The sequence below is a fragment of the Canis lupus genome, chromosome 2, assembly GCF_011100685.1.
Source record: "Canis lupus familiaris isolate Mischka breed German Shepherd chromosome 2, alternate assembly UU_Cfam_GSD_1.0, whole genome shotgun sequence".
Lineage (NCBI taxonomy): Eukaryota > Metazoa > Chordata > Mammalia > Carnivora > Canidae > Canis > Canis lupus.
The window spans coordinates 58235112-58261283 of NC_049223.1; the positions used below are offsets into that span (position 1 = coordinate 58235112).

At 46.0% G+C, this 26172-nt stretch overlaps 2 protein-coding genes and 1 long non-coding RNA gene across 5 annotated transcripts in view; 2 read left to right on the forward strand and 1 right to left on the reverse strand.

Annotated features, from left to right (window-relative positions):
* COQ9 (coenzyme Q9) lies at positions 1–13981 on the reverse strand. Its single transcript, XM_038530963.1, has 9 exons — positions 13272–13981; positions 10425–10593; positions 8871–9006; positions 4959–5101; positions 4604–4688; positions 2880–2984; positions 1386–1541; positions 1017–1070; positions 1–704 (listed from the first exon to the last, which is right to left on the reverse strand). The coding sequence occupies exons 1-9, from the start codon at positions 13348–13350 to the stop codon at positions 669–671; spliced, it is 963 nt and encodes a 320-aa protein (XP_038386891.1). The 5' UTR covers positions 13351–13981; the 3' UTR covers positions 1–668.
* Positions 552–4304, forward strand: LOC111092734. The gene is made up of 2 exons (XR_005355715.1): positions 552–1565; positions 3911–4304. It is a non-coding gene; the product is annotated as an uncharacterized LOC111092734 (long non-coding RNA).
* Positions 13359–26172, forward strand: part of CIAPIN1 (cytokine induced apoptosis inhibitor 1) — a 15213-nt gene continuing 2399 nt past the window's right edge. Inside the window, exons 1-7 of one of the 3 annotated variants that reach the window (XM_038530964.1) lie at positions 13359–13514; positions 18621–18796; positions 19262–19414; positions 20752–20828; positions 22559–22727; positions 24166–24239; positions 25134–25249. In XM_038530964.1, coding sequence (XP_038386892.1) covers positions 18631–18796; positions 19262–19414; positions 20752–20828; positions 22559–22727; positions 24166–24239; positions 25134–25249 — 755 coding nt within the window. In that variant the 5' untranslated portion in view covers positions 13359–13514; positions 18621–18630. Of the gene's footprint in view, positions 13515–14060; positions 14208–18329; positions 18439–18620; positions 18797–19261; positions 19415–20751; positions 20829–22558; positions 22728–24165; positions 24240–25133; positions 25250–26172 lie in introns of those variants that run through there. The other 2 variants (XM_038530965.1, XM_038530966.1) reach the window with 2 other exon arrangements.

Sequence of the window (26172 nt, forward strand, 5' to 3'; positions counted from 1 at the left end):
CCTGCTTCCAACATATTTATTACTATTTTTACAGACTCTTAAGTTCACTAATAACCCTGCCACACATACTGGTGTAACACAACGGGCCTGGGTTCCCGCCTCTAGCCAGGCTGAGTACCACTGCCCGGAGGCACTGGTCTCAGGTGAGGCAGCTTTTTAAGGGGTTCCCAGGTGCAGCATCTCAGGACGCCAAAGAGGAGAGGGGGTGTGAGGAACACCTGTGTGCACAAGCCCGTGCCGTGCCAGGGATGGGCTGCCATTTGTAATGGCTTCACACCCTGACTCCGATTTGGGAGCCCCAGAGAACACTCTAGGAAGGTTAAGACATGATCAAAGTATCCGTGAGATCATGATACAGATGTGCTGGGTTTCTGTGGCTCGAATGCTTGGAAGAGAGCCTCATTTTTCAGTCACCCAGCTGCAATGAAGAGAAGCATCAGGAGGCTTGGCCTAGCACTTGGAACTAAAGAAGTAGCCTGATTATAGGCTACAGCTGTAGCTGTATCAAGTGCTCTGTGGTTTCCAGGTGGCTGTCAGAGTGACTAAGGAGTCCTTCAGTGTTTTCCCATTAACACCCTGTTCCACGGACGGCACTTCATAGTTTTCAAAGCCCTTTCAATATATCTGTAGCTTTTCTTCTGGGCACTCTAGCTCACACGCTGTCCTGCTCACCGGCGCTGGTTTAGACCTGTCAGATTCTTGAGCTGATACAGGGAAGAAAACAATGATGAGGCCTTGTCCTGTCCCTAAGACTCCAATGGGAAAGATTGGGATTTTCAAGGTGGCAGGCACAGCTAAGACCCACACATCTGACACACCAGGGACCCAGGTGCCAGCGATGTTTTTTAACGAGGTGGGGGCGGGGGGGTGCGCAGAAGAGGTAGGGAATTCAGGATCAGAGACTGGGGGTGAACCACTGCCAGTGTTATTAGTAGCTTTCTGGTTTTGACGCATGTTCTAAGGATTACAGGGCAGGAGTGGAACAGGAGGGCAGGCCTGAGCAAAGCAGTACTCACCGTCACTGCTGCACCCATAAGTCCTTGCACCAGTGCCTCTCCAGTGGACTTTACCTAGAAGAGTCAAGGTCAGGTTCTCTTAAGACCCCAACACAAGCTCAAAGGTGAAACAGGTAGGACAAATCAGGAGGGGCTCATGAGGACCCTGCGGACTGGAGGAAAAGCCTATGAACAGAACCAAAAATGGCCCAAGTGTGGCTCTCAGGGAAGGGCTGGTATGAGGAAGAGCCAGGCCAACTCCCAGGACTGGCCCTCAGGACTGTCCTTTGAGGCCAAAGTAGTGCAAGAGAACAGACAAGTGAGTAGCCATGGCCTAAGGAGGGTGGTGTGCCTAGTGAGGAGGCTTCCCAAAGGGCCAGCCCCAACTACCTGCTTGGCAGTGTGGCCCATGTTCATTGCGTCATTAATCCGGTTTTCCAGGAAGCGCCAAGTGTCCTCGAAGTCTGGGGACGAGTCCTGCATCATCACCAGCTCTGTCGTGTTGTAGATGCCAGCCAGCACGGCTCGGCGGGTGTACCAGTTAAACTGCAAAGGAACCCAGCCAGGAAGGTGAGTCACCACTACTGCTGTGGACTGTATCCCAAACCAGCGGCACACACGGGCTCTCTCCTGATCTCTTCTTTTCCCCCAAAGGTACCTTTGTTTCCCCCTGGATAATATTACTGTTCTCAAACTTGCTGGACATCAAAATTACCTGGGAGATTAAAATGCAAGCTCCTGGGCCTAACCTCTTAAGAGTTTAGAGCCCGGGGTCTGAAGTAGGTGCAAGGAATCTGGATGTCTGATAAGCATCCCAGGTGATTTTGCTATATCCAGTCCACTTTGAAACTGCTGGTGAAAAGACTAAGTCTGAGGTCACCTAAATGCTGGAGAGGCTCTATGGTTAGCCAGTTATGACCACACTGTGGTGTGCTCATCAGTCACATGAGGGCTGACACAGGACCATGGACAGAACAGAACACCTCCACCACTTCGGGCTGGCCCAGCAAACTGCTCTTTGGAGCACTAGCTCAGCTGCTTCATGTTTTATTCCTTTAATTTCTCAGCTTTCTAATTTCATTTTCTCACGAACTCTGGTGGTGGTGTATTCCCACACGAGAGGAGCTTATTAAAGTCCTTTGTTAAAACTGTGGCAGGAGCATCTCTTTGCTCCTCAGCCTGGATTTCAAGTACCATCACATATTAATTTATTTTATGAAGGTATACTTTTATTTTTAAATTTCCTACCAGAAATACGATAGCATTAACAAGTCAGATTATTCGCTCGTGCCTGTTTAAAGGCTTACTGATCTCTTGGCAAAGCAGGCCAAAGTGGGCTGGGGGGAGGGAGTTTCCTTTTCAAAGCAATGGGTGGCTCCATGGCATTCTTTAAGTAGGCTTCATGCCCAGCACAGAACTCAACTCACGACCCTGAGATCAAGACCCAAGGTGAAATCAAGAGTGGGACACCTAACCAACTGAGCCATCCAGGCGACGCCCCCCCACCTAACCTTTTTAAAATCAGTCTAATGAAAGACACACTGAGAAAGACCACTGCAGAATTTGAATCTTAGGAGACCAAGGGGAAAATGCTTATAAAATAGCACCCCAGTCCCCTGGCCCTCTAAGGCTTGCATCACCACTAGAGGTCAAAGGGAAAAACTCCTGGTTTGTGGCCAGATTGCTAGCCCTTGAGTGAAGACCTGGCTCCCACTATGGCTTCTCGAGGGACCTTCCCCATGCCTAGCCTCTCCTTTCCAAGATGGGAATGGCACTGCAGGCCCCCCAAAGGGAACTGTGATCAAAGAACTTTCACAAACTTCCTAAAGAAATGTTTAACCCAAGCCTTTCCTGGTACCCTTTAGATTTGCAGAAAGCACTCACGTCAGTGGACTGGTCCCCAGCATAATGCCACATGTCATCCACCATACTGGTGATCAGGCTTAGGCTGGATGGGATATTGTGAGGGAGCATGAGGATGCTGAGGGCCTGAGGAGAGAATGACAGAAAAATAGCACACAAGGTGGATGGTGCCTCACCCCTCCATGGAATAAGAGGGCCTGCCCAAGTCTCCTGCTGACATCTACCATCCCCACCTGACTGCTGTGAGCTTCTGGCAGCTAACAGCCCTGGCTATAGCTGATAGGAGTCAGGGACAGATCCTACCCTGGGCTGGCCCACTCAGCTTCTCCAACCCCAGCATGTAGACTTGGGAAGGCAGGCAGCCGGAGGGTCTAGCCTGGTCTTTCTGACAGTACTGAGAGCAAGGATGGGGCAGGGCACTTTGTTCAGAAACAAGGAGGAAGTAGTAGAGATAGGAGGGTCAGGGGTGGTTTTTAGGTCCAAATCCCAGGCCATTCCCAGGGCCCAGCAGCTTTCCTGCCTTCAATGCCCCCCCAAGGCCTCACAATAAATTCCTCCCTGGTGTTTTGCTTAACTCAAGTTGGTTTCTGGTACATGAAACTAAAAATTCTTTATTCATGCAAGCAATGGCACAACCCAGGGATGCTGCCTTAGCAAACATCGACTCCTGAGAGGACAAGGTTTTGTCACTTTACCAACTCAAAAATCCATTGGCTGTGGCCTTTGGAAGCTGATCAGAGGCCCTGGATTGGCTGGGAAATTTTCTCTTAGTAAAGGAGCCCTGAAGAAAACGTGCTGAATCAGAAGGCAGCCAGGGCCCAATACACGTACTTCCACTGCTTTAACTGCAAGGTGGAATGAGTCAAGGCCAGAGGTCTGAAAATCAAGTGTGGCCAGCACAGGCAGGCAGTGGGGCTTAGCCCTCAGTGTACTCCCTCCACATGCAGCCTGACTGGCTGATACTACATGCTCAGTGGTATACCAGCTGGGTGGAGAACATGAGATGGTCTCTGCTGTGCTCTAATTCCTTGTTTTTCTTTTTTTTAAAAAAGGTTTTATTTATTCATGAGAGACAGAGAGAAGCAGAGACATAGGCAGAGGGAGAAGCAGGCTTCCCACAGGAGCCCGATGTGGGAATCGATCCCAGGATCACGACCTGAGCCAAAGGCAGATGCTCAACCACTGAGCCACCCAGGTGCCCATGTCCTCTCGTTCCTGATGTGCTCTGACTCCATTTTCTTAACTAAGAGAATGGCCCAAACTGTGACGTGCTTTGCAATAAAAAAGAGGAAGTTTCAGAAAAGGGGATAAAAAAAGCCCTCAGAACGAATACTCCAACTCTCAAGCATCCCACTGACAAGTGGCAAAGACCTCCCACTCCTCTGCCATCCAGAACATATCAGGCTTGTTAATGTTGAAGGCCAATAAAACCTTCTCATTTTCTAATCTCCTTCATGGATTCCTCCTCACCAAAGACCTAGTGGCACACTCGGGCTACTAGGTCCCAACACAGATGTGACCCAGTACTCAGACCACTCACATTTCTAGGCACTGAGCCCCAGATGGCTCAGTTACTTCCTATGGCACTCCCCAGCTCTAGTGCACTGAGAATCCCAGAATCCCCAGGTCTGTGCAGATTAGTGAGTTAACTTCTGAAGAATGTGCAAGGTCCTCTGAGTGCTAAGTGCTGAGAACTAAGAACGTGAATACATTGTTGCCCTGGGGCCTAGATAAGGACTCTGTACCCGGGGCCAGTGCTCAATGTACGGGATCAGCATTCTCAGTCTGGTTTCCACTGCATCCCTCAGGAACTGGTCTGTCTTCCTCTTCCTGGAAGAGGGAAAAGAAAACAGTGTGTCTCTGTGTCAAAGGCATGGGCTCAGTGCCCATGCTTACTTGGCTCTAGGGAGGAGGGTCCCACCAGCTCCTGATGTTGGCCTGTCAGAGACAGGCAGCTTTCCGGGCCCATCAAAGCAGCAGGGCTGCTCAATGCTCCTCTCTTTTGGCTCTGCTTGGACTGACCTCCCGGGGCAGCTGGTGGGGCCTCAGCCCCACCTGATCCTTAGTTGCCACCCTGAGCAATAATACCATAGGACTTACTCTGCCTGGCCCAGCTGGACCAGCTTCTGCTCCTCTTCAAGCACACGAGTGAGTCGAGCATTGCACTGGGTCACAAAATGCAGTATCAGTTCACTGCCATCATTCCCAAACATGCTGGCTGCTGCACTGGACAGACCCAGAGACTACAAAAGGAGACAGAAAACAAGAAATTGGTAGACAAATGTAGTAGACCTGTGCTGCCTGTTCCTCACTAGTGCCTCTTTTTCCAGTTACAGCAGCTTGATTTTTAATGGGGTATCCCTACTCTTCATTCCTGGTCCATGTGATTTGGGTGAGGCTGACCCTCCATACTCATCAAGCCCCTTGGTGTATTGGAGAGTGTGAGATCCAGGCTTGGATAACTGGAGTTCCCAGTGACTAGCGCAGGGATGTGCACATGACCAGGTCCAGGCCCTAAGAGGCTGCCTCTGGAATCCCACCAGTGCTGCTGGAAAAGAAGGGCTCTCTCTTTACTGGGGCTCCTGAACCCTTTTTAGTCCTGCCTGGGAAATCCCTGCTGAGAATGAAGCTCACAGAAAGGAAAGCAAAGCAGAGAAGATGGAGACACGATTCCCAGCAGCACAATCTAAGAACACTGTGCTGGAGCTACTTCCAAACTTTTCTGTTATTAAATGAGCCCAAACGTTCTCTTTCCTGCTTGAGCCAGTTTGAATTGAGCTCTGACACTCATATCCTACAGTCCTACATGATATAAAAGAGGGGCTGGGTAGAGCAATCAGCTCTTCCTCACCAATTGACTTAACCTAAATCTCCTGGAAATTAAGCCTCTCAGTTGCTATATAAACCAACCAACCAACCATTTTTCTTAATGAGTTAAGAAGTGAACAAAGCCATGAAAATCCTTTACTATTCCCGATATATGGCAATCATTGAGCATCTCCTAGAGGCAGAACCCCAACAGCACCAGGGACAAAGGGCAGAGAAGGAACAAAAAACTTACAAACTCTAATCCCCACTGCTGGGAGTGGGAAAGTGCCTCTGTCTTGGTGGAAGTCCACAGTCTCTACAGAGAGCAATCTGGCAGGATTCACAGCAGATTTGCAGTGCATCAATACCAACAGGGACTGTATGCTTAACTGTGCCAGGCACTCTGCTAAGCACAGGACTCACATGATCTCACTGTGACCTTGTGGCAATTCCAGCTTTTTAGATGAGGGAACACTGCTCAGAGCTCTTCACCACTGGGCTATGCTGCTTCTACTATGTAGGCAACAAGACCCTCAAAAATATACACATTTGCTTGCCTGACTGTCTCAGTGGGCAGAGTGTGCAACTCTTGAAATTGGGGTTGTGAATTTTTCTTTTTAAGATTTTATTCATGACAGACACAGAGGCAGAGGGAGAAGCAGGCTCCATGCAGGGAGCCCTATGTGGGACTCAATCCTGGGACCACAGGATCACACCCTGAGCCAAAGGCAGATGCTCAACCCCTGAGCCACCCAGGCATCCCCGGGGCTGTGAATTTAAGCCCATGTTGAGTGTAGAGATTACTTAAATAAACAAATATTTAAATACACACACACACACACACACACACACACACACACACACACAAATACACGTATACTCTTTGGACCAGGTGATGAATTACTGTCAGCCCCAAAGTTGCCCTCCTCGCCTCAGCTTCATGACGTGGGGGCTGCAGCTCCACAAGCCACAATCCCAGCTCCATGTTAGGCTCTGCCAAGTGGGTGGTTGGAGGGAGAGCCGAAGGCTGGAGGAGGAGGAAGACTGCATATGGTCCCGTCTGCTAGAGGCTCCTGTGGGCATCTCCCCAGCCGCGCTTCACCACCTTCTTCACCAGGGCAGCAGCACTTCCCCTCTGTGGCTGTAGCTGAGCCTGGACTGTACCTTTCTCAGCACCTGCAGAACTGGTTCCAGCAAGCCACCACCTTCCTCCCTGCCCCCAGAGGTTGGGTGCCAGCCCAAGGGACCCTCTCTCTGAACTTAAGAGACAGCAGTGCCAGCTGAGTAGCATCTCCTCCTCAGAGGTTTGAGTTTGGCCTCCAAAGGGGCTATCCTTCAAGCTTCTCATTTTAACAAGTCCACTTTTTCCCTCTGTCCCTCTAGCCCTGGAGATGGGAGCCACTTTCCGGGGCGGCAGCCTCCCTAACATCCTAGAGGGTTCTTTTTATGCTGTCAGTGAGCTGGTTACCAACTTTACACCTACCTCACCATTCTTTGTATTAAATTCTCTCTATCTGAATAACTGGTGTGGTTTCTGTCCCCTGACTGAAACGCTCCCCAAAATAGCAACTCCACTTCTCCAAATGCACTTATAATGTTGTATAAATTGGTTTAGAATACTAAATAATGGGAACAACCCAAATGTTTATCAGTTGAAGTCAAGTAAATACAATGGGAATTATGTAACCACTATGAATAAAGACAGAGTGAAAAAGACCAGTTTCCCACAGAATTCTGTGTAAGAGTTCTCCCAACATCCTGCTACATTTCTGTCCTCTACTTGTTCTACCACTTCCTACAATGATTCTTTCCAACATTCTGTGCCACCCTCAAACCTTTGTCTCCTCCTACTCTCTCCTAACTTAAGATTCATGAGACAGCCACACCTACTTCACAGAGAACAGGAGCTATCCCCCAGGAACTCCCTTAATATTCTAGAAACTAAACCTGCAGCTGTCTTCTCCATCATCCCTAATACATCTAAGACCTGTCCTCCCACTTGTGTTCTTGATCTTCTAATTCTTGCCTTCAAGGGGTTTTGGACTTTTGATTTTGCCACTTTCTCTTGTACTTGTACCTCACCCTTGTTTCTGCATTCTTCTGGCTAGTGTTTAAACATGCTCAACCTTCCATCCTATTTCTCCTGCAAGCTTAGGATGGCAGAAGTGAATGCTCTTTGTTCTCACAGAGCTCTCGCAGGACAGTATCCAGCTATGCTTAATTCTGTACACTGTGGCCTCAATATGAGCCTAGGGTTAATCTAAAGCAGCCATCTATTCCAACACAGAAGGAAAGTCCTGAGAAAAATAAAGTGTTGGTCTCCTAAGTAGTGCCTTCTTGAGTGTTTTCAAACACCAGATTTCATCAATTCTAAGATGCACCCATTTTATCATTTTATTTCTTAAGATTTTTATTTTGAAATAATCTTGACACTCAGTGTGGGATTCAAATTCACAGCTCTAAGATCAAGAGTCACGTGCTCTACCAACTGAGCCAACCAGGTGCCACATTTTAAAATTATTATTATTATTATTATTTATTATTATTTTTTTTACCACCCCCATCCACCCCGGGGCGCCGGTCCTGCCGTGCCGTCCCAGGGCCGGGGGCCTAAAATTATTTTTAAAGATTTATTTATTTGGGCGTGGGTGGAGGGAGCAAAGGGAGAGGGAGAGAATCTCAAGTGGACTTCTGGCACAGCAGGGAGACCAACTCAGGGTTCAACCTCATAACCCCAAGACCATGACCTAAGCTGAAACCAAGAGTCAGGTGCTTACTTGACTGAGCCACCTAGGGGCCCCCCAGTTTTTCAATTTAAACAATCAGTGTGAATTATGCAATTGACAATGTGTCCTAATTTATTAGGTAGCATTTTTTCTTTCTTAGTGATGCATAAAATGGTGCATCTTCAAGCACTGTTGTCTTAAGAGTCAATGAAATGTGATAGTTGTGATCATCGGCAATGCCTGCCTAATGGGCTGCCTTTAGAACCTATCTCACGAGAACCAAGTCCCTGGTATAATCTTTCCATACTAAAAGAAAGCCATTTCACTCTGAGGAAAAAACAACCTCCCCCCACAAAATCCTATGGAAGTGAGAGGCTCTAAGTTGGGCCAGAAGAAAGCATGAGGCCCTCTGCTCTGGATGGTGTGACTCCCTCCTGGCCAATCCTGGTCAGGCTGGCCCACCTTGTCCTATACATACCTGGGCTCCTTCTGCAATTGCCTCTGCTGTCCACCCGTGGGCAGGCACGAAATCCAGGGCTGCGGTCAGGATGCGGTGCTGCAACTGCTCCTCACTCTCATGGTCCTCTTCCTCCTCACCGCCCTGATCTGTGTACCTGAAACCCACACAGAACAGAGAAATGGTGATGGAGCCCAACACACCTCAACTCACTGACTGCTGCCTGACAGGCAAAAGGTGCCTGACCGGAACCCAGAGACTCTGTGCTTTCTCTGAGCACACACTGGGAAGACATTTACTTTTGTGGCAGTATTGATATTTCCATGGTGACAGAATAAAAATTATATTATCTTTCTCCTCTCCTATAGTCATGGGGAGAGGGATCCAGTGAGTGAGGAGGCCATGTCATTTGAAGGCAAATGCTCCCACAGTACCCTGGATTTCTCTGTTTATAGCCCTTAGCGCACTTTATCTGTATTTGTGCTAAATGATAACTCCGTGAGCAGAGACAATGCTTCTAGTATTCACAGGGCTGGCACAAAGTAGTTCCTCAAAACATATTTACTGAATTGAATTGAAAAGTACTTTAATTAGGAGACCAGAAAAATGACAGGAACACCCTAATATCAGAGGTAGAGGAACTTCTCAGTGGCAGAATTAAGAAGAAAAGATATCTAATGGAAATGTAAATATTATCACCTTCCGAGAGGGCAATTTGGCCCCACTTATGTAATAAAATGTTAAATCTGCACATCCTTTTATTAGGTGCTCCCACTGCTGAGAGATAATGACATCATTTTTTATAGCAGTGAAGGAAATCTATTAATTAATAAATTCATCAATAGGGCATCAATAGGGCAGCCCTATTCATCAATAAGGTGGCTCAGCAGTTTAGCGCTGCCTTCAGCCCAGGGCGTGATCCTGGAGACCCAGGATCAAGTTCCACATTGGGCTCCCTGCATGGAGCCTGCTTCTCCCTCTGCCTGTGTCTCTGCCTCTCTCTCTGTCTTTCATGAATAAATAAATAAAATCTTTTTTTTAATAAAATATTTTTAAAAAATAAATAAACAAATTCATCAATAAAAAATAGGTTAAGTAAATTTTAATACTGCCCTTTACTGGAATATTATGCAACCATTAAAATCATATAGAATGAGAAAACATTAAAAATGTGCTATTGAGTGAAAAAGTTTCTGGAATAGCATGTTTAATAGGTGGTATAATTAATCACTAATTATATATAGACTTATGCATGTAACATACTTAGAAAAACATCTAAAAGGATATTCACGAAAATGTTAGTTATTTCTGGGTTTGTGATTTCTGGTCATCTCTGCTTTATTTTTCTGAACTTCTTTGTATTGTTTATTTTAGAGTGGACAGGTACAATTTTCAAAAAAACTCATAGGTAAAAAAAAAAACAAAAAAAAACCATAGGTTCTGTTCACAGATGGCCCTGAAAATGATTGAAGGTGAAAATGGGGATAAAGAGGAGAGAGGAAGGAGAGGAAGGCCAGACATACCCAAGCATGCAAAATGGCCAGAAACAGATGGGCTTGGGGCTCTGGTGCATACCTGGGAGGTGAACGAGAAGATTCTGGATTGGGTTCTTCTGCCTCATGTGTTTCGGACTGTTGCTGAGAAAAAGATTGGGAAGGCTGTTGTTTCTGCTCATCTGAAGACTTTAGCTGCATAGTGGAAGCATGGAAGGCACGTGACACCACAGCTGACTGGCAACGGGACACTGAAACAAAAACTGGGCTGTCAGTCAGGGACACTTACCAGAGAAGACTCTTTGAAACCTTGAATGGTGCAAGAGATGGGGGAAGAGTCTACTCCAGAACCACTTATCCAAGTGTTGGTCCCAGACAAAAATTTGGGGTAAATTGGCAACCTTGCGACATGATGTGGTGGCAAAAGCAGGAGCCAGGTAACAGAAGACCTGGCTTCTGGGCCTGCTGCTATCACTTGCTAACTATGTTAGGACAAACCACTTCACCCCAACAAGCATGATTTTAAAATATGCAAATCAAGAGTAATAATCTGTTTGCTCAACCGGGGTGCTGTGAAGCCCAATCAAAAAGTGAAAGCGAAAATGTTACATATTTATATCATAGCAAGAGCACTGGACTAGAAATTAGAAAGTCTGTGAGTACTAACTCCCACAATGTTTATACCTTCATACAGATCACTAATCTGTTTTCTCATTGGCAATACCTGCAACACCCCCGTTTACTAGAGAAAGGGATTTGGAAAGTACGGGCTCGTACTACTTTTTTCCTTTCCCAACATTTTATTACAAAAAATTTTTTAAGTAGGCTCCATGCTGGGTGTAGAGCTCAGCACAGGGCTTGAACTCACGACCCTGAGATCAAGACCTGAGCTGAGATCAGGAGTTGGATGCTTAACCGACTGAGCCACCCAGGTGCCCCTATTACAAAAAATCTCATACAAGTTGAAAGAACTATGGCATGAACACCTGTATATCCACCACCTAGATTCTACAGATCTACCACACTCTTCATTCATCAATCCAGCTTTTTAAAATCTTTTAACCCAGCTTATTTTTGATGGATCTGTTGCAGACCTCAGTATTCTTCAGCTCCACACATTCTGGCATACCATGCATTCATGCATACCATGAACCAGAGTTTCACATTTATTTACTGTTCTTTTATTGAGGTGACAGTTATATACAATGAAATGCACAAATCTTAAATGTGCCAATTCTGACATCTGACAAAGGTATAAACTTGTGTAACCTGAACCCTTAGCTAGAGTGTACTGTAGCCCCAAAGTTCCCTCATGCTCTTTCCCAGTCATCCCCCACTTACACTGTTCAGAAGTTTTCATCCTAGTTTAACCTGTCCTAGAATTTCATCTACATGGATTCCTATAGTATATCCTTTTCGTGTAAAACTTGTTTTTGCAGTCTTTTTTAGACAGATTCCTATTTTTGTGGAAATTAACTTATTTTTTATTGCTGAGTAGTATTCCATCAAGAAACACGATTGTGCTGATGAATACCTGGGCTTTCTCAGCCTTACCTATCACGAATAGTTACTATCAATGTACTTCTACAAACCTTTCCATGGACGCATGTTTGGATTTCTCTCTCTCTCTCTCTTTAAATATTTTATTTATTCATGAGAGGCAGAAAGAGAGGCAGAGACACAGGGAGAGGGAGAAGCAGGCTCCCTGCAGAGACCCTGATGTGGAACTCGATCCCGGGATTCCGGGATCACAACCTAAGCCAAAGGCAGACACTCAACGTCCCTGCTTTCATTTCTCTTGGGTGAATACCTAGGAGTGGCTCTGGTCATAGGAGTGGTCATAGGCATTACTTTAACTAAACATAGTTAATTTGGACTTTTGTATAAAAACAACAAAAGGACACTCATTTTTAAAAAAAATCTACCAACTAACCCAGGAAACAATGATTTTAAGAGACGCCTAATAGGGGGTGCCTGGGTGGCTCAGTCAGTGGAGTGTCTGCCTTCACTTCTGGTCATGATCTAACAGTCCTGGGATCCAGCCCTGGTGAGGCTCCCTGCTTCTCCCTGTGCCCCTGATTATGCTCACTCACTCTCTCTCTCTCATAAACGGGTAATATCTTAAAAACAAATAAAAAACTTAGAACAGTACTGTAAAAACATCAATATTTTAGTATTTATAAAAAAAAAAATGTAACAAAATACTCCTAAAACTTTGAAAAGGATGGGAGAGGTCCCAAAGCATCAGTGTGGAACCACTGAAGGTCGCATGATTTCTTATGGAATACAGGAAATTATTTATTATTTCATTACTTATGCATTTAAGTTAATGCGTCAGTGTGTTCATTCTACTCATAGAAGGGGACGCTGGTTTTCCACTTAAGAGTAGCAGTATACAGTAACCTCTTGTAAAGCAAACATCTATAGTTTTAAGAACTCGGATGTACAAACGAAAACTCGGATTGTGTTGTGGAAAAGGTGGTACGGTATCAGAGAATTCTTGAAGCGGTGAAGAAACGACTGACTTAGGAAACCATGAACTAGGAGCTCCCTGCGGCCGCTTCCACCTCCGTCGCCTGGGGCCCTGCGCGGGGACTCGGCAATGGAGTTATTCCAAGGCTGGGTGCGAGCCCTCCCGTCTGCAACTGCCCCGCTGCGTGACCCTGGGCACCCACAGCCCTCTCCGGGCCTCCGTTAACTCCGCTAAATGGGGGTGACAAGCCCTGCTCCGCTACTCTTTGCCCTTCACGGCTCGAGGATGGGGGCAGACAGAAATCGAGCCCAGGACGCCGGCTGCTCCACGCCGATGCCCTTCACGTCACCTTGCTGGCCGGCCGCCACGACGGCCTCTTCCGCCCCGCACCCTGCCCCGTCCGCTTCGTGCCCCCACACTCCTCCTCCCCGCTCCCCCGCTCGGCCGCCCCCTCACCGGGCAGGCACCGTAGCTGCAGGAGCCTCCAGCCCGCCCGGCCGAGGGCGCCGGACAAGGCCGCCGCTGCCGCCGCCATCTTGAAAGCGGGCACGCAGCCGACGGCGACGCGGCGGACAGACCCAGGAGGTCGGCCAGGCCACTTCCGCCCTGCCGGCGCTCCCGCAGCCTCCTCTTCTCGCGAGAGCCGCGAGGTGCGAAGCCGGCGGCCGCGGAGAGGCCGGGAGCGAGCCCGGGAGGCAGGTGAGCGCTGTGTGAGGCCCGGGAGCCCGGCCTGCCCCACCGTCCCCTTCCGGCCCACCTTTGTCCCTAGAGCCTCCTGTTTGCAGTTCCCAGCCCTGTCCCCCGCGTTCCTGGGGCGCACGACGGGCTTTTGCCGGGAGAAGTCGGTGTGCGGCACCGGCCGGCCCTGCCTGTGCGGGCCCTTCCCGGCTGCCTGTCTCCCGCGCTGCCGGCGCCGGGCGCGCAGGGCCTTGAGCCGCGGCCGGGGACCGGGGCTGGGGGCGGGGACCCGCCTTGCGGATGCCCAGCCGCCGTGACCTTGCGCCTCACGCCTCGTCTCAGATACTGGGGGAACCTGACCCCCCGGGTTGTAATTTAGAGCCAGTGACTTGCCAGAACCAACAAAGTGTGGAGTTGCTGTGAATATCAGTAATTTAGCCAGGTTGAACGATTCATGGATCGGGCAGCGTCCCCAGTAGAGAGAAGCTCCAAAGAGCTCCACGAGAAGAAAGGTTTTTTAAAAAAGCGGGGGGGGAGGGGGGGGGCTGGTGAGACAAGGAAGTCCTAAAGGGGAGAAGAGGATTATTTCGGGCAAGGTCACCGTCCTTTGGGGGACAGACGAGGTCCGTTAGGCAGAATACCTTACTAATACTGAGCAGAGGATTCCAGACTGACCCCTTAAGAGTACATTCCTGGAGACGGTTGAAACTGCAGGTAGGTTAGGTATTAGTTTTGGTTTGGTGATGATGCGGGCTTAGCATAAGTGATTCCATTTGGGGCCTGTTTTCTTTTTAACAGTTTAATTGAAAATTTCCCAAACTTGCCAGATAGAAAGAACCATTTAGCATGCTCTTTATAAAATATATATATGTTTATTAGATAGCGTAGCGGCGTGGTGAGGGGGCAGAAGGGGAGGGTGAGCGTGGAGCCAGCTAGGGGGCATGGAGGGGCTCTATCTTAGGATCCTGAGATCAGCACCTGACCCAAAGTTAGACGCTTAACTGACTGAGCCACCCAGGTGTCCACTGCCCCCATCTAGGATGTTTATTAATAAATTGGATACCCTGGTCCTTCTCCTGGAGAGTTGATTTAGTACATCTGGATGAAGTCCAGGAATCTTTTTTTTTTTTTTTAAGTCCAGGAATCTTATTTTAACAAGGCCCCTACATGATTTGTAGGACCTGAAGTTTGGGAAGGAAAAGGTTGGTGGCCTTCATTCTTACATTGAGTGCCAATCTCTGAGTGACTCAGGGAGGTCATGGACTATAGGCACTCAACTGACGTGTAAATGCAGAGTGCCTCATTGCTATCTGGCATCAGGGAAGGCTTCATATTAATAGGGAGAACTGAAGGATTTGGGGATTAGGGATAACTGGTGACAGGAGCTAAGCATGTCATTCTGTAAAGTTTATGTTTGCAGCTAGACTCTTGTCTGTATCTGTTTTGCACAACCCTTATAACTCAAGTCTTTTTAAAACATCTTGCCCACCCCTGCCTCTATGTGGGGGAAGCCCTCCTAACCCAAATGTTAAAATTCCAGATGCACATCTATAGATTCATTAAAACACTACTGATCTGTCCATAAGGCTTTGTTTTCAGAGTTCTGTCCACCCATCTTCAAATGAGCCTTGGAAATTCTAGCACTGGGGATTCCTTCCTGAAACCCTCAATTCTTGACATACCTGGAAACAGTCTTCCATTTCTTCTTTTCTTTTCTTTTCTTTTCTTTTCTTTTCTTTTCTTTTCTTTTCTTTTCTTTTCTTTCTTTTCTTTTCTTTTCTTTTCTTTTCTTTTCTTTCTTTTCTTTCTTGTTTCCTTGCTAATGATCACCTTTTTTTTTTTTCCTATGTGTGCTTCAGTCAGTTCATTAAATTTAAAGTTTTCCTTTCTGATGACTTTCAGTATTCTCAGAATTTTTTATGTACCTGACTTAAAAGGACTTAATCCTTGGTTTGAACTGATACCTGAACTTCAGTCTTTTTTTTTTTTCTTTTGGCCCCCTTCATCCATAAGACGAGCCAAATGCCTCAAGATTGGGTACCTTAGAAATACATGAATCTCCAGAAGATACTCGTAGATATCTGCTTTCCCTGCCTGCTAGTAGCATTTTAGAAGAGCCATGGACACATGTATACAGCAGTGAGCGCTAGAGAGGTGCTTAACATTTAAGGCCCATGACATGACAATGACTGGCCCATGACGTGACAATGACTTCTTCAACTCCACCTCTACCTCTTTTTATTTTTTTTTAATATTTTATTTATTTATTCATGAGAGAGACACACAGAGAGAGAGAGAGAGAGAGAGGCACAGACACAGGCAGAGGGAGAAGCAGGCTCCATGCAGGGAGCCTGATGTGGGACTTGATCCGGGGTCTCCAGGATCACACCCTGGGCTGAAGGCGGTGCTAAACTGCTGAGCCACCCGGGCTGCCCCCTCCACCTCTTTTTAGGTATGCAACCAGGCTCTTGAGTCACCTCAGGCACCAGACATTTTTTTCTTACAGTTTTTAAAAAAGAAAGATTGCTAAAAGCAGAAAACTCAGATGATGGAAAGTACCATCCTTTGGCTTTTAGATACTTAGAAGAACATTGTCTCCCACTTTATTGGGAAAATGCTAACAGAGTGGTGGCTATGTCTGTGTTTTGAGGATTAATGTTTAATAAATACATTTATGAGCTCCCTCTTTCCATAGAAGATTAGTTTGGGGAGATATGGAACACAAAGTATTTTACGTCCTTCTAATGTACTGATACACACCCATTGGAGTAGTATTGAAGATGTCATAAAGTGCAGCTTTTATACTGTGTAATTCTAACAATGTAAAAGAAGCATCGCGTCTCCCTAGGGAGTCTTCCCAGCAGGGATGGCTGAGGAGAAAGAATAGGTTTTATGGGGACTCTTTGAAGCAAAGGCAAATAAACTGGCCACCAAGATATAAAAATTCTCTGAAAACATTATTTCACTGAGCTCTGTGTGTCACGCCCTGCTGAGTGCTTTGCATATTTTTATCTTCTTATTTACTTCTTACAGCAGCCTTGTGAAATATGAGATTATTATTCCTACCTTATTGGTAAGAAATGAGAGAGCTAATAACTGGACCCATGATCATGTAGTTAATAAGTAGACAATCCAATGGTAGAAGCCCAGTTCATCGTATTCAAAACCTATAAAACTGTCTCTGTTAAGCAGAGGTCTAGAGGTTTTGCTGGAAAGATCTAGACACCTGGCTTTTTGTTTTTCTCTGCCTAACAAGTAACCTTTTGCCTGTTCTTTCTTTCATGATGGTTTTTCTGTGAGTACAGTGCAAAGTTATAGTTGGTGGTGGTGGGCAGGGAGCTTGTCCCTTTTGTTTTCCCAGGAGAGAACCTGTGTCAACATCATTCTAGAAATAGGTCCTTTATTTCTTATGACTTAATGCCCAGCAATCCCTATTCCTGTCTTCCCTGGTTGGTATTTATTTATTTATTTATTTATTTATTTATTTATTTATTTCCCCACCCGCCCACCCACCCACCCCCACTGGGATACCCCTGGCTGATTCTTCAATGAAACATTGATCCCAAGTCGCTTACCTTAAAGATTTACAGGAGTTCTTCCTCAACATCAAGTGACAGTTAAAAGCTTAAAAGTGTCAGTTCTTGAGTGTGTGCTTTTTAAGGATTTAAAGACAATTCGGTGATTAAGGAATCCTGCTTATCTGATAACACATGGCATCCTTTTACTGGGGCTTGCAGTCAGGTCAATATAATGAAGAACGGGCATTCCACATGGAAGCAAACAGGTAAAGGCATGATTAAAGCAAAAATGTGGAGGTTTTTCATAGAACAAGGAGGGCTTCGCTTTGGAGAGGTGGGAGATACAGACGGAGCCAGATCATGGAGGACCTGATTCCAGAAGAAAGTGTTTTGGTTTCGCACTAGAAAGTAAACTTTAGGAAATGAATGACAAAATCAAAATACTGTGGTATTTAAGAGTGACTGGCTAACTTGGCCATGTTTTGTAGGCAGAAAAGCAAATCATTTGAACTGAATATTTTTGAAGAAGGAAGGGTGTAACGGACAAGGCCTAAATTCAGTCTCAGAGTGTCTGTGGTGGTGTAATTGTGACTGAGTTAGCAACTTCTACAGAAGACAGAGGTGTTCAGCACAACCCTGGTCCATGCTTGGCCTGTCTACTGTGGCGTCTGCATTTATGCCATTATTAGAGCTATTTTAAGATGGGAACTTGATGGCATTAATGTTGAAGAAAGAAAGGAGGAGCTGAGTAGAATGCCATCGCCTGACCTAATTGCTTCATGAGCACATTCTATACTCCTGTCCATATCAAGTGGAAGGGAAAGCTGACCCATGGTGGTGGGGGGAATCTCCATAGATTAAAAGTGTGGGCTTTATAGTCCCATGGATTTGGATTCATGTTCCAGGTCTTCCCACATTTAGTAGTTGTGTGACCTGGCAAAGTCAATGGCTTCAATTTTTCTGCCTATAAAATGGGAATAATACAGAGTTTAGGGTTGTATGAGGTTCAGTTGGGATAATGTATATAAGGTCCTTTGAACAGCCTGGGCAATCGTAAATGTGAAAGAAAGACATGTTAGGTACTATTGATCATTGCAGATTCAATAGGATTGAATTTTCTTATTTTCATGAAAGAGAAAATCTCATTATTTTCCAAATGTAAATATGTTGTCTCTTTAAAAAAAAAAAAAAATTAAGCTTGTGGTGGCATTAGGTCTGCCATTTTATTTGCCTTCTTTGCTGAGTCATACTTTTGCCTAATTAACGTCCTGTGTGTTTCATATTCCTTCCATTCAAGCTGAGTTGTCCCAAATCAAAAGAGAAATACTCTTTCTGCCTTCAACTTGTATACTTGACTGCCAAGGCAGGACTCCCATCCAGGAAGCAACCTGCATTGTTGGGGAATGTTGGGGTTAAGAATCCTTGAGGTAACAGGTTCATTATTTTAGTCTCTGTAGCATCCACAGGAAGATACTCTAGTGTGGTCAGCATGCCGTGGTGGGAGGTCGGAATTAGGTGGTGATTCTAATTGTATTTGCTGGTACCTCATAGATTAAATTGTGCTTTATCTCTGCTCAGTCGTGACTCTCCTTTGGTCCATGGGTTTTAGGTCCATCAGCATGGCAGGAATGGCAGATTATGGGATCTCAGCTGGCCAGTTTGTGGCCGTGGTCTGGGATCAGTCATCCCCCCTGGAGGCTCTGAAAGATCTGGTCGACAAGCTTCAAAAGTTAACAGGTGATGAGGGCCAAGTGTCTGTGGAAAACATCAACCAGCTGTTGAAATGTAAGTACCTACCCATTGTCTTTACAGGGCTGCAGAGGGTTGATGGGGGTGCTGCGTTTATGCAGTTCCTTCGCATCTGAGTTTTTGTTCTGAGTGGCACACGATGGCAGTGGGGGGGGGTCACTCTGTTTTTCAGTTGAGATACAGTGGACTTAAAAGAGTGTAGTTGATTTTTATAAGTATGTTGTTATTAGATATCCTGCATTTTTTAAAAAGCTTACTCTTCAGCCAGCTTCCTTTTTACTTCTTTTCCTGGACATATAAAAGGATATGAAATTAATAAGACCAAGGGAGAATAGTGGCTTCTTTGCCCCTCTTGCTAGTAATGGTATAATAACATTTGCCAGATAGGTAGCTGTTCATTCTTCCAGGGCCAAGCCTGGAGCCTCTGCAGGACCTTGGGGGGCTGGGCAGATTGCGTCAGGGGCCCAGGTTATTGCTGATCAGAACCTTCCTTCTTTTCAGCTGCTCACAAAGAATCTAGCTTTGATATTATTTTGTCGGGTGTAATTCCTGGAAGCACCACTCTGCACAGCACTGAGATTTTGGCTGAGATGGCCCGGATCCTGCGGCCTGGTGGATGTCTTTTTCTGAGAGAGCCAGTAGAGACAGCTGTAGGTAAGGAAATTTTTATTTGGAAGACTAGAATTTAACAACGTTAAATATTTAGGTACATTTGCTGCATCTCTCTGAGCGGGAGCTGTCATTAGGAGATCCTTCTCCTTGGTTATAAAAATCTGAAGCAGTGCATCTCACGGAACTATGATCTTTGACCCAATAGGAGGAAAATGTCTACCTGAAAATGGCTGGGTCTGTCAACAGGTTGAATGGTTAAACTGTGGTACATGCATACCACGGGAAACTCTAGCAATAAAAAGGAATAAACCACTCACTTGTGCAACAATTTGGATGAATCTCAAGGGAATCTTGCCGTGCCGAGTGGAAAACAGCCAATCCCAAAAGGATGCATGCTATGTGATTCTATTCCTGTAACATTCTTGGAATAACAAAGTTCTAGGGATGGGGACCAGACTGATGACTACTAGGTGCTAGGAGTGAGAGGCAGAGGATATGTGAGCCTGGAAAGGGGTCTCAGGAGGGCTCCTTGTGACTGTGGAAGTGCTCACATGAAGCTGTGAGCATGGTAAGATTGCACAGAGCTGTGCACACCCAGACAAGTGCATGCAAAACTGGTGAGATCTGGGGAGCTCTGTGGACCCTGAGTGATAACTTCCCAGTCTTCTAGTGTGCGGTACTTGTGTATGTTCCCATGGGGGAAACAAGGAGAAGCATCCTTTTTTTTTTTTTTTTTAAATCTTCCTATGCATCTATAGTTATTTCAGAATAAAAAGTTAGAAAATAATGACTGGAAGTCTGGGAGTGATGAGTCGTAATTATTGACTCATATGAAACTAATGATAGGACCCAGGAAATAAAAACCTCTCTTTTTTTTGCTCAGTGATGAAGCTGTCACTTCTGAATTTGTTCCGTTTTCCATCAGTATGTGATGACTCAATTTGTAAATGCAACCAGAGAACGAAAGTATTTTGAAATATGTAAAAGCATTTAGTGGGAATAGAAACTTGTGACGGACACGGCATATGCCAGTGTTCTTTGTTGGAAGTGTAGACCATGGGAAGCTGCAGTGTCTCTCTTGTAGGAACTGCGCAGAGAGTATACTTGTGTGCTTTCTGAGTCCTCAGCCTCCTTTTCACTCAGTGTCCAGAAACCCCAGAAAGTTTCTTCCAAGAAGCCAGGAGAGACAGGACAATAACAATAGAATTATTCTCTGACACTTAAGGGAGTAGGTAAGCACGTACTGAACAACCAGAAGGATTTGTCAAATTAAAATACTGTCACGATCACTTTTATTGCCAGCTGACGCAAATAGGATCCTTTTTGATTTTTCCTGTTTTGGCCCATGAAGCTGCTAATCGGGGTTTTCCTCTTGGCAGTTAACAACAGCAAAGTGAGGACAACATCTAAGCTGTGTTCGGCCCTGACTCTTTCTGGTCTCGTGGAAGTGAAAGAGGTATGTTAGTAGACCACCTCCTTTGCTGGGAACTGAGACCTTGGGTGACCACACCCAGGATCTCTGTCCATAGATCTGGGGAGAATGAGGGAGTAACAGCATGGAAAATGAGGGGTGCAGTGTCACGTAGACTGGGAAGCAAACTGGGAAGTGCTTTGCATGTAAGATACACAGTGTCTCAAAGGACAGAACCTCTGAAACAACTCTCCTTTGAATAGACTCAGCTTGGGCCCCTGTGGGTTGGGGCATATTCTGGTCTCAGTACTGGTGGAGTGGTGGCGCCCATGTTTCAGGGAGAGAGCAACACGGGTCCCTTAATGAACACAAATCCTAGGCCCAAGTGAAACACGGGCACCTGAATCATCCTCAGGTGTTTGGTGGAGGCTGGAGTGGGTCAGGGAAGAATATCCCACTTCTGACAATTCAGTAAAAATACTTAGATTAATTAGAGGTGTTCCTATTTCTACATCCTTCTTTGATGTTGAAATTTTCTTGTGTGAGAGGAAAGTGCTGTACCGTGATAAGTGTTATACCACGGATTTGAGTCAGAGGCTCTACCACTGAGCTGTACCCTCCCGCCCCTTCCGTGCCACAGATTGGCAGCATGACCTAGGGCCTTAGTTTCTTTATGCCCATACTTGCTTATTTTTCTTTTTAGTTTAAGGTTTTCCGGGTTTTTTTGTTTGTTTGTTTTTGTTTTCCGTTTTTTTTTTTTAATCTAAAATAAGAGATGCTCATATAAATTCAATTAATACTAGAGAATATAAGGACGCCTGGGTGGCTCAGCAGTTAAGCGTCTGCCTTCAGCTCAAGTCATGATCCCGGGGTCCCAGAACCGAGTCCCACATTAGGCTCCCGCAGGGAGCCTGCTTCTCGCTCTGCCTGTGTCTCTATCTCTCATGAATAAATAAATAAAATCTTACCCCCCCAAAAAAAATACTGGAGAGTATAGAATTATAAAGTGACATTCCAGGCCTTCCTCACACTTCCCTCCCAAGAGGAAGCCACCAACACATTTTTATGTGTTACTGCTCAGACCTCTGTGAGTGTGTGTGTGACAGGGAGAGACAGGTACTTGTTTAATGTAAATGAGGTCATATGTATACATTATTCAATTACTAGCTTTTTCCACCTTTAAATATCTTCAACATTTATCTATCCCAGTGCATTGCCCCTCACTCTTATTAATGATGTAACAATATTGAGTGCTGTGGAGCAGCTGTGATTTATTTAACCATTCTGTAGTTGCTGGACACAGGTGGCACTCCCACATTGTTTTCTACCTTTATTGTCCGCTGCTTCTTCCCAAGAAAACATTTCCCCCACCTTTATGGTTTTTTTCTCTATTTTATTTCTACTATGTTTATTGTGCGCCTGCCTCTATGTAGTACACCATGAGGCATCATCCTATTCAGGATGCCTGACTCATCTTGATAATCATAATCATTATAACCCGCAGAACAACTGGCACAGTGCCTTGTACCTAATAGACAGGGATTGGTAAATACTTGAAAACTTTCCAGAGGGTTGGCTCAAAGTAAGCACATAAGCAAAGTAGCACTCTAGAGTACAGATCACTGAGAAACTGAATGTGATGATGTCTATCATCTCCTGATATTATGCACTTCGTAACACAGAAATGAGTATTTGACACCTGTATGGGTGGACTTAGTATGACATCATTTTGTGGAAAGAGTGTGACCTACTTCTTTTGATGTCTTGAATTCTAGCTGCAGCAGGAGTCCTTGAGCCCCAAGGAGATACAGTCTGTTCAAGAACACCTGGGTTACCAAAGTGACAACTTGCTCTCTGTGCACATCACAGGCAAAAAACCCAACTTTGAAGTGGGTTCTTCTAGTCAACTGAAGCTTTCTCTGGCCAAGAAGGCTTCTCCCCCGGGTAAGAGTGGCCTGGGGGCATTGTTCTGTCTGGGTGAGCCTAGAAAGACAACTCAGATGTTGAACCAGAGATCTAGACAGAGACAGTGAGGTCTCCAGAGGATTAGTCCTTCCTTCATCTCTGTCATTTCCAAATGGAAAAATGTTTCATGTTCTGTTGTCCTGGGCGTATTCAGATTCTGATGTGAAATAGCACATTAGCTATTACCTCATTTGGCCTCTTCTGCTCTTAGGACACTGAGGCCTCCAGATTCTAGAAGCCTGAGCTACATGATTTAGCTAATGAAGTCTTTCCACACCCCAGAATTACCACACTCATCCTCAGGAGCTCTCGCAGTGGTGGTCGTGGTTGATAAGAGTAGCCTGCACCTCTTCCCATGGGTCCTTTCTATGCTAGTAAAGTCAGCTTTTCTTACTTTGAGGATCTTAAGCCACTTGTAAAAGTATTTCTCCTCAGACAGTTGTACCCGCCCTTTGCCACCCCCTCACCTCATCACTGTTTCATGATGCCTGAATCAAGAGAAATTGCCCAACCATGAGGTATGCAAACATTTGCAGGTACATTCACACTCCTCTGCTTTGACTGGCCAGCCAAAATCTTTAAGAAATCTGCTGGAATCCCAGCCTCTGCTTCCAGAATGGGTAGGAAGGGCTCAGGTGAGGAGTTTGCCTTGTGGAAGATCCGAGCCTCCACCTGCAACAGTGATCTTCAGGGGTGCACTTAACCACCAAGGCTGGTCTGAAGACGTGCCCACACTGTCTCTGAGGACCTGCCTATACCTGCCCACACTGACTCAATTCTCAGGGCCTTCTTTGCACCAACAGGGTCTGCAGGGTGAGGGTTGTGTCTGCCACCAGTTTGCCTCACAGCACTGCCGCTGGCTCTGGAGCCAGTTTTCTTGTACGTCACAGGTTCACATGAGGCAGAGGCTTTGGCACACACTTTTCTGCTTACTTAATCTTCAGATCTCCTGCAGTAGATCTAGGGAGGACGACTAGCCTCAGGTTCTAAGGATGGAAGCTAAGATAAGGACACAGCAATGTGGAGTGAAGTCAAGCATGTCAGACAGACTCCTGTTTGTGGCTCTGTAGATAGAGCCTAAATGTTGGAGCTGTTTTCCTCATCTATAAAATCAGGACAGCACATCCTCACCTGATAAGGGTCCTAGCAGGATTTAATCACACGGTGCATATGAAATACTTACTGTAGCATCTGCTGCAGAGCAAGTGCTTAGCAGATGATGGCATCTGTCACCATAAAGCAAGCCAGCCCCAGGCCATTCCTTCTCCAAATGATAGAGCAGGGCCTCGGACCCAAGCCCTCGGACTCCCAGGCCCATGTGCTCTTCACAGGCACTCGGCAAAAAGCACACCCAGGTGCCTCTGGTTTGTTTCTGCTGCTTTGACGAAGCTCTTTTTCTTTTAATGGTTGGACCCAGTGAAGCCTGCTGTGGACCCTGCAGCGGCCAAGCTCTGGACCCTGTCAGCCAATGACATGGAGGACAAGAGTGTGGTGAGTGGGCACTGCAGTCCCTGGACTGCTTTCTGTTTGGCGTCCCTTTGGAAATGAATGGTCATAGTTTGGTGTGGCCTCTCTGGACGTGGAGGTGTGAAGCTCAGCATTGTGCCTGTGCCTGTGACCGTGGCTGGCATTTATGATTCGGAAGGAAACCCCACATTTGTGGCATTTTAAAAATCTTTCTCAGCATCTCTTTTCCCCACAGGTTTTCTTGTTCTCACTTCATGTGATATGTTAAAGATTCTGGTGGGCATGTGTGAACCTGAAAAGAGCTTGTCAGCTAAAAGACTTTCTTGGCTCCTTTGTCTGGGCAAGTCAGTGCACACTCACTGTCTTAAAAGCAATAATTTTCCATCTTTGATCAATACTGTCTATTATAAAGTTCTTAATTTCTGCAACTGTTGAAGTTACAGTGATAGCAAAACAGGTTATGGTTCATGTTCTCATAGAATTTAAGATTAATTGTTCTCCCATTCAGCAAAGAATTGCACAAATGTATATATTGTTATTTGCCTTCTTGGGAATCATAGAAAATAGTTTATTCCCTTTTTCACATGACAGCCCTTCATATATGCAAATAAATATAGCGCTTCTGTTTTTGTTTTTCTTGCTGCTTCCACATTCACACACGCGCGCACACATGCACACTCAGACTCATATTCACTACATGTTGTCAGTTAACTTCCCAGTCCCCTTACAGCCTAGTGCATCCTCTGTGGACATAGTTTACTTCACTGTGGTGGTCAGCTTGAATGTGATGATCAGCCCAGGGCAGGTCAGTGGATGCCCTCTACGTGGGCCATAGAAACCTGCTACCACAGCCCTTTGTTCAGCCTTTTAGCAGCAGAGACCATGAGTGTGTCACTAACCTCTTTGAGCTCTCTCTAGGATCTCATTGACTCAGATGAGCTGCTAGATCCAGAAGATTTTAAGAAGCCAGATCCAGCTTCCCTGCGGGCTCCTTCATGTGGAGAAGGGAAAAAGAGGAAAGCCTGCAAGAATTGGTGAGCGTCAGCATAAGTGGAGTCTTCCAGGCCTTCCAGTCTTCTGAGGCTCAAGGACTCGGGATACTTTACTATTATTGAAATAATTATTTTATTGTGAAATGCATTGTAAAGATGGAGGAGTATCTTAATCAGATAGGTTTTAAAGAGTAATAAAGATGAACACCTGTGTACCGATTACCCAAGTTAAGAATCAGAGATATGACTAGTAACTTAGAAGCCACCTCTCCGTGCTTCCTCAGCTGCATCTTGCTCCGTCTCCCCACAAAGGTTACCATCCTCCCGGGTTCATGTTAATCATTCTTGGCTTATTTGATAGTTTACCATCTAGTATGAAGCTCCAACTACTATATTTTTGAATTACGAAAAACTGAGTAGTTGGCCCAGCCCTGACGAGACAAGGAAAGGTCAATACCCTCCATCTGAGAAGGCTTCCGGTGAAAGTTAAGGTATGCAGGGTCTCCTGGGCTGGGGATCTCCAAGAGGATCTCCTGAGGATCTCCAAGAGTCCTTCCAGGGAAGCCAGGGAGAGCCACAAGAGATCTCTAGGAAACCAAGGACATAGACAGATGGAACACTTGGCAGGGGTGTGTAGGGTGACACCAGCAGCATGGTTGGAGGGCGTGGGCTGCTCTGTTTGTTCTACTCTAAGCCCGCCAAAGTTTGAGTTCTCCTCCTTGGGGCAGACTGGAGCAGAACATGAGTGTCCTCAGCAGATCAGCAGGGCAAGGAGGGATGGAAAAGCTTCATGGTCACCAGTGTGCAGTCAGGATAAGCTAGGGCCAGGATCTGGGCTGGCTCGCCTGCCCTTGATACTACGGTATGATGGCAGCTTGGTTTGTGATAGTGGCAGCCTTCAGCGTGTCTCTGTTTTGGGCTCTTGCTTCATCATACACGTGTGACTTCGTCTATGGCAGAGCTAA

Bases quoted from the DNA above. Each gene is read 5' to 3' on its own strand.
- COQ9 (XM_038530963.1), bottom strand. From the start codon at position 13,350: ATGGCGGCGGCAGCGGCGGCCTTGTCCGGCGCCCTCGGCCGGGCGGGC. The intron at 4,689-4,958 runs GTAAGTCCTATG...TCCCTCTTCCAG, and splicing joins GTCCAGCTGGGCCAGGCAGA to GAAGAGGAAGACAGACCAGT. The intron at 1,071-1,385 runs GTAGTTGGGGCT...TGACTCTTCTAG, and splicing joins TGGGCCACACTGCCAAGCAG to GTAAAGTCCACTGGAGAGGC.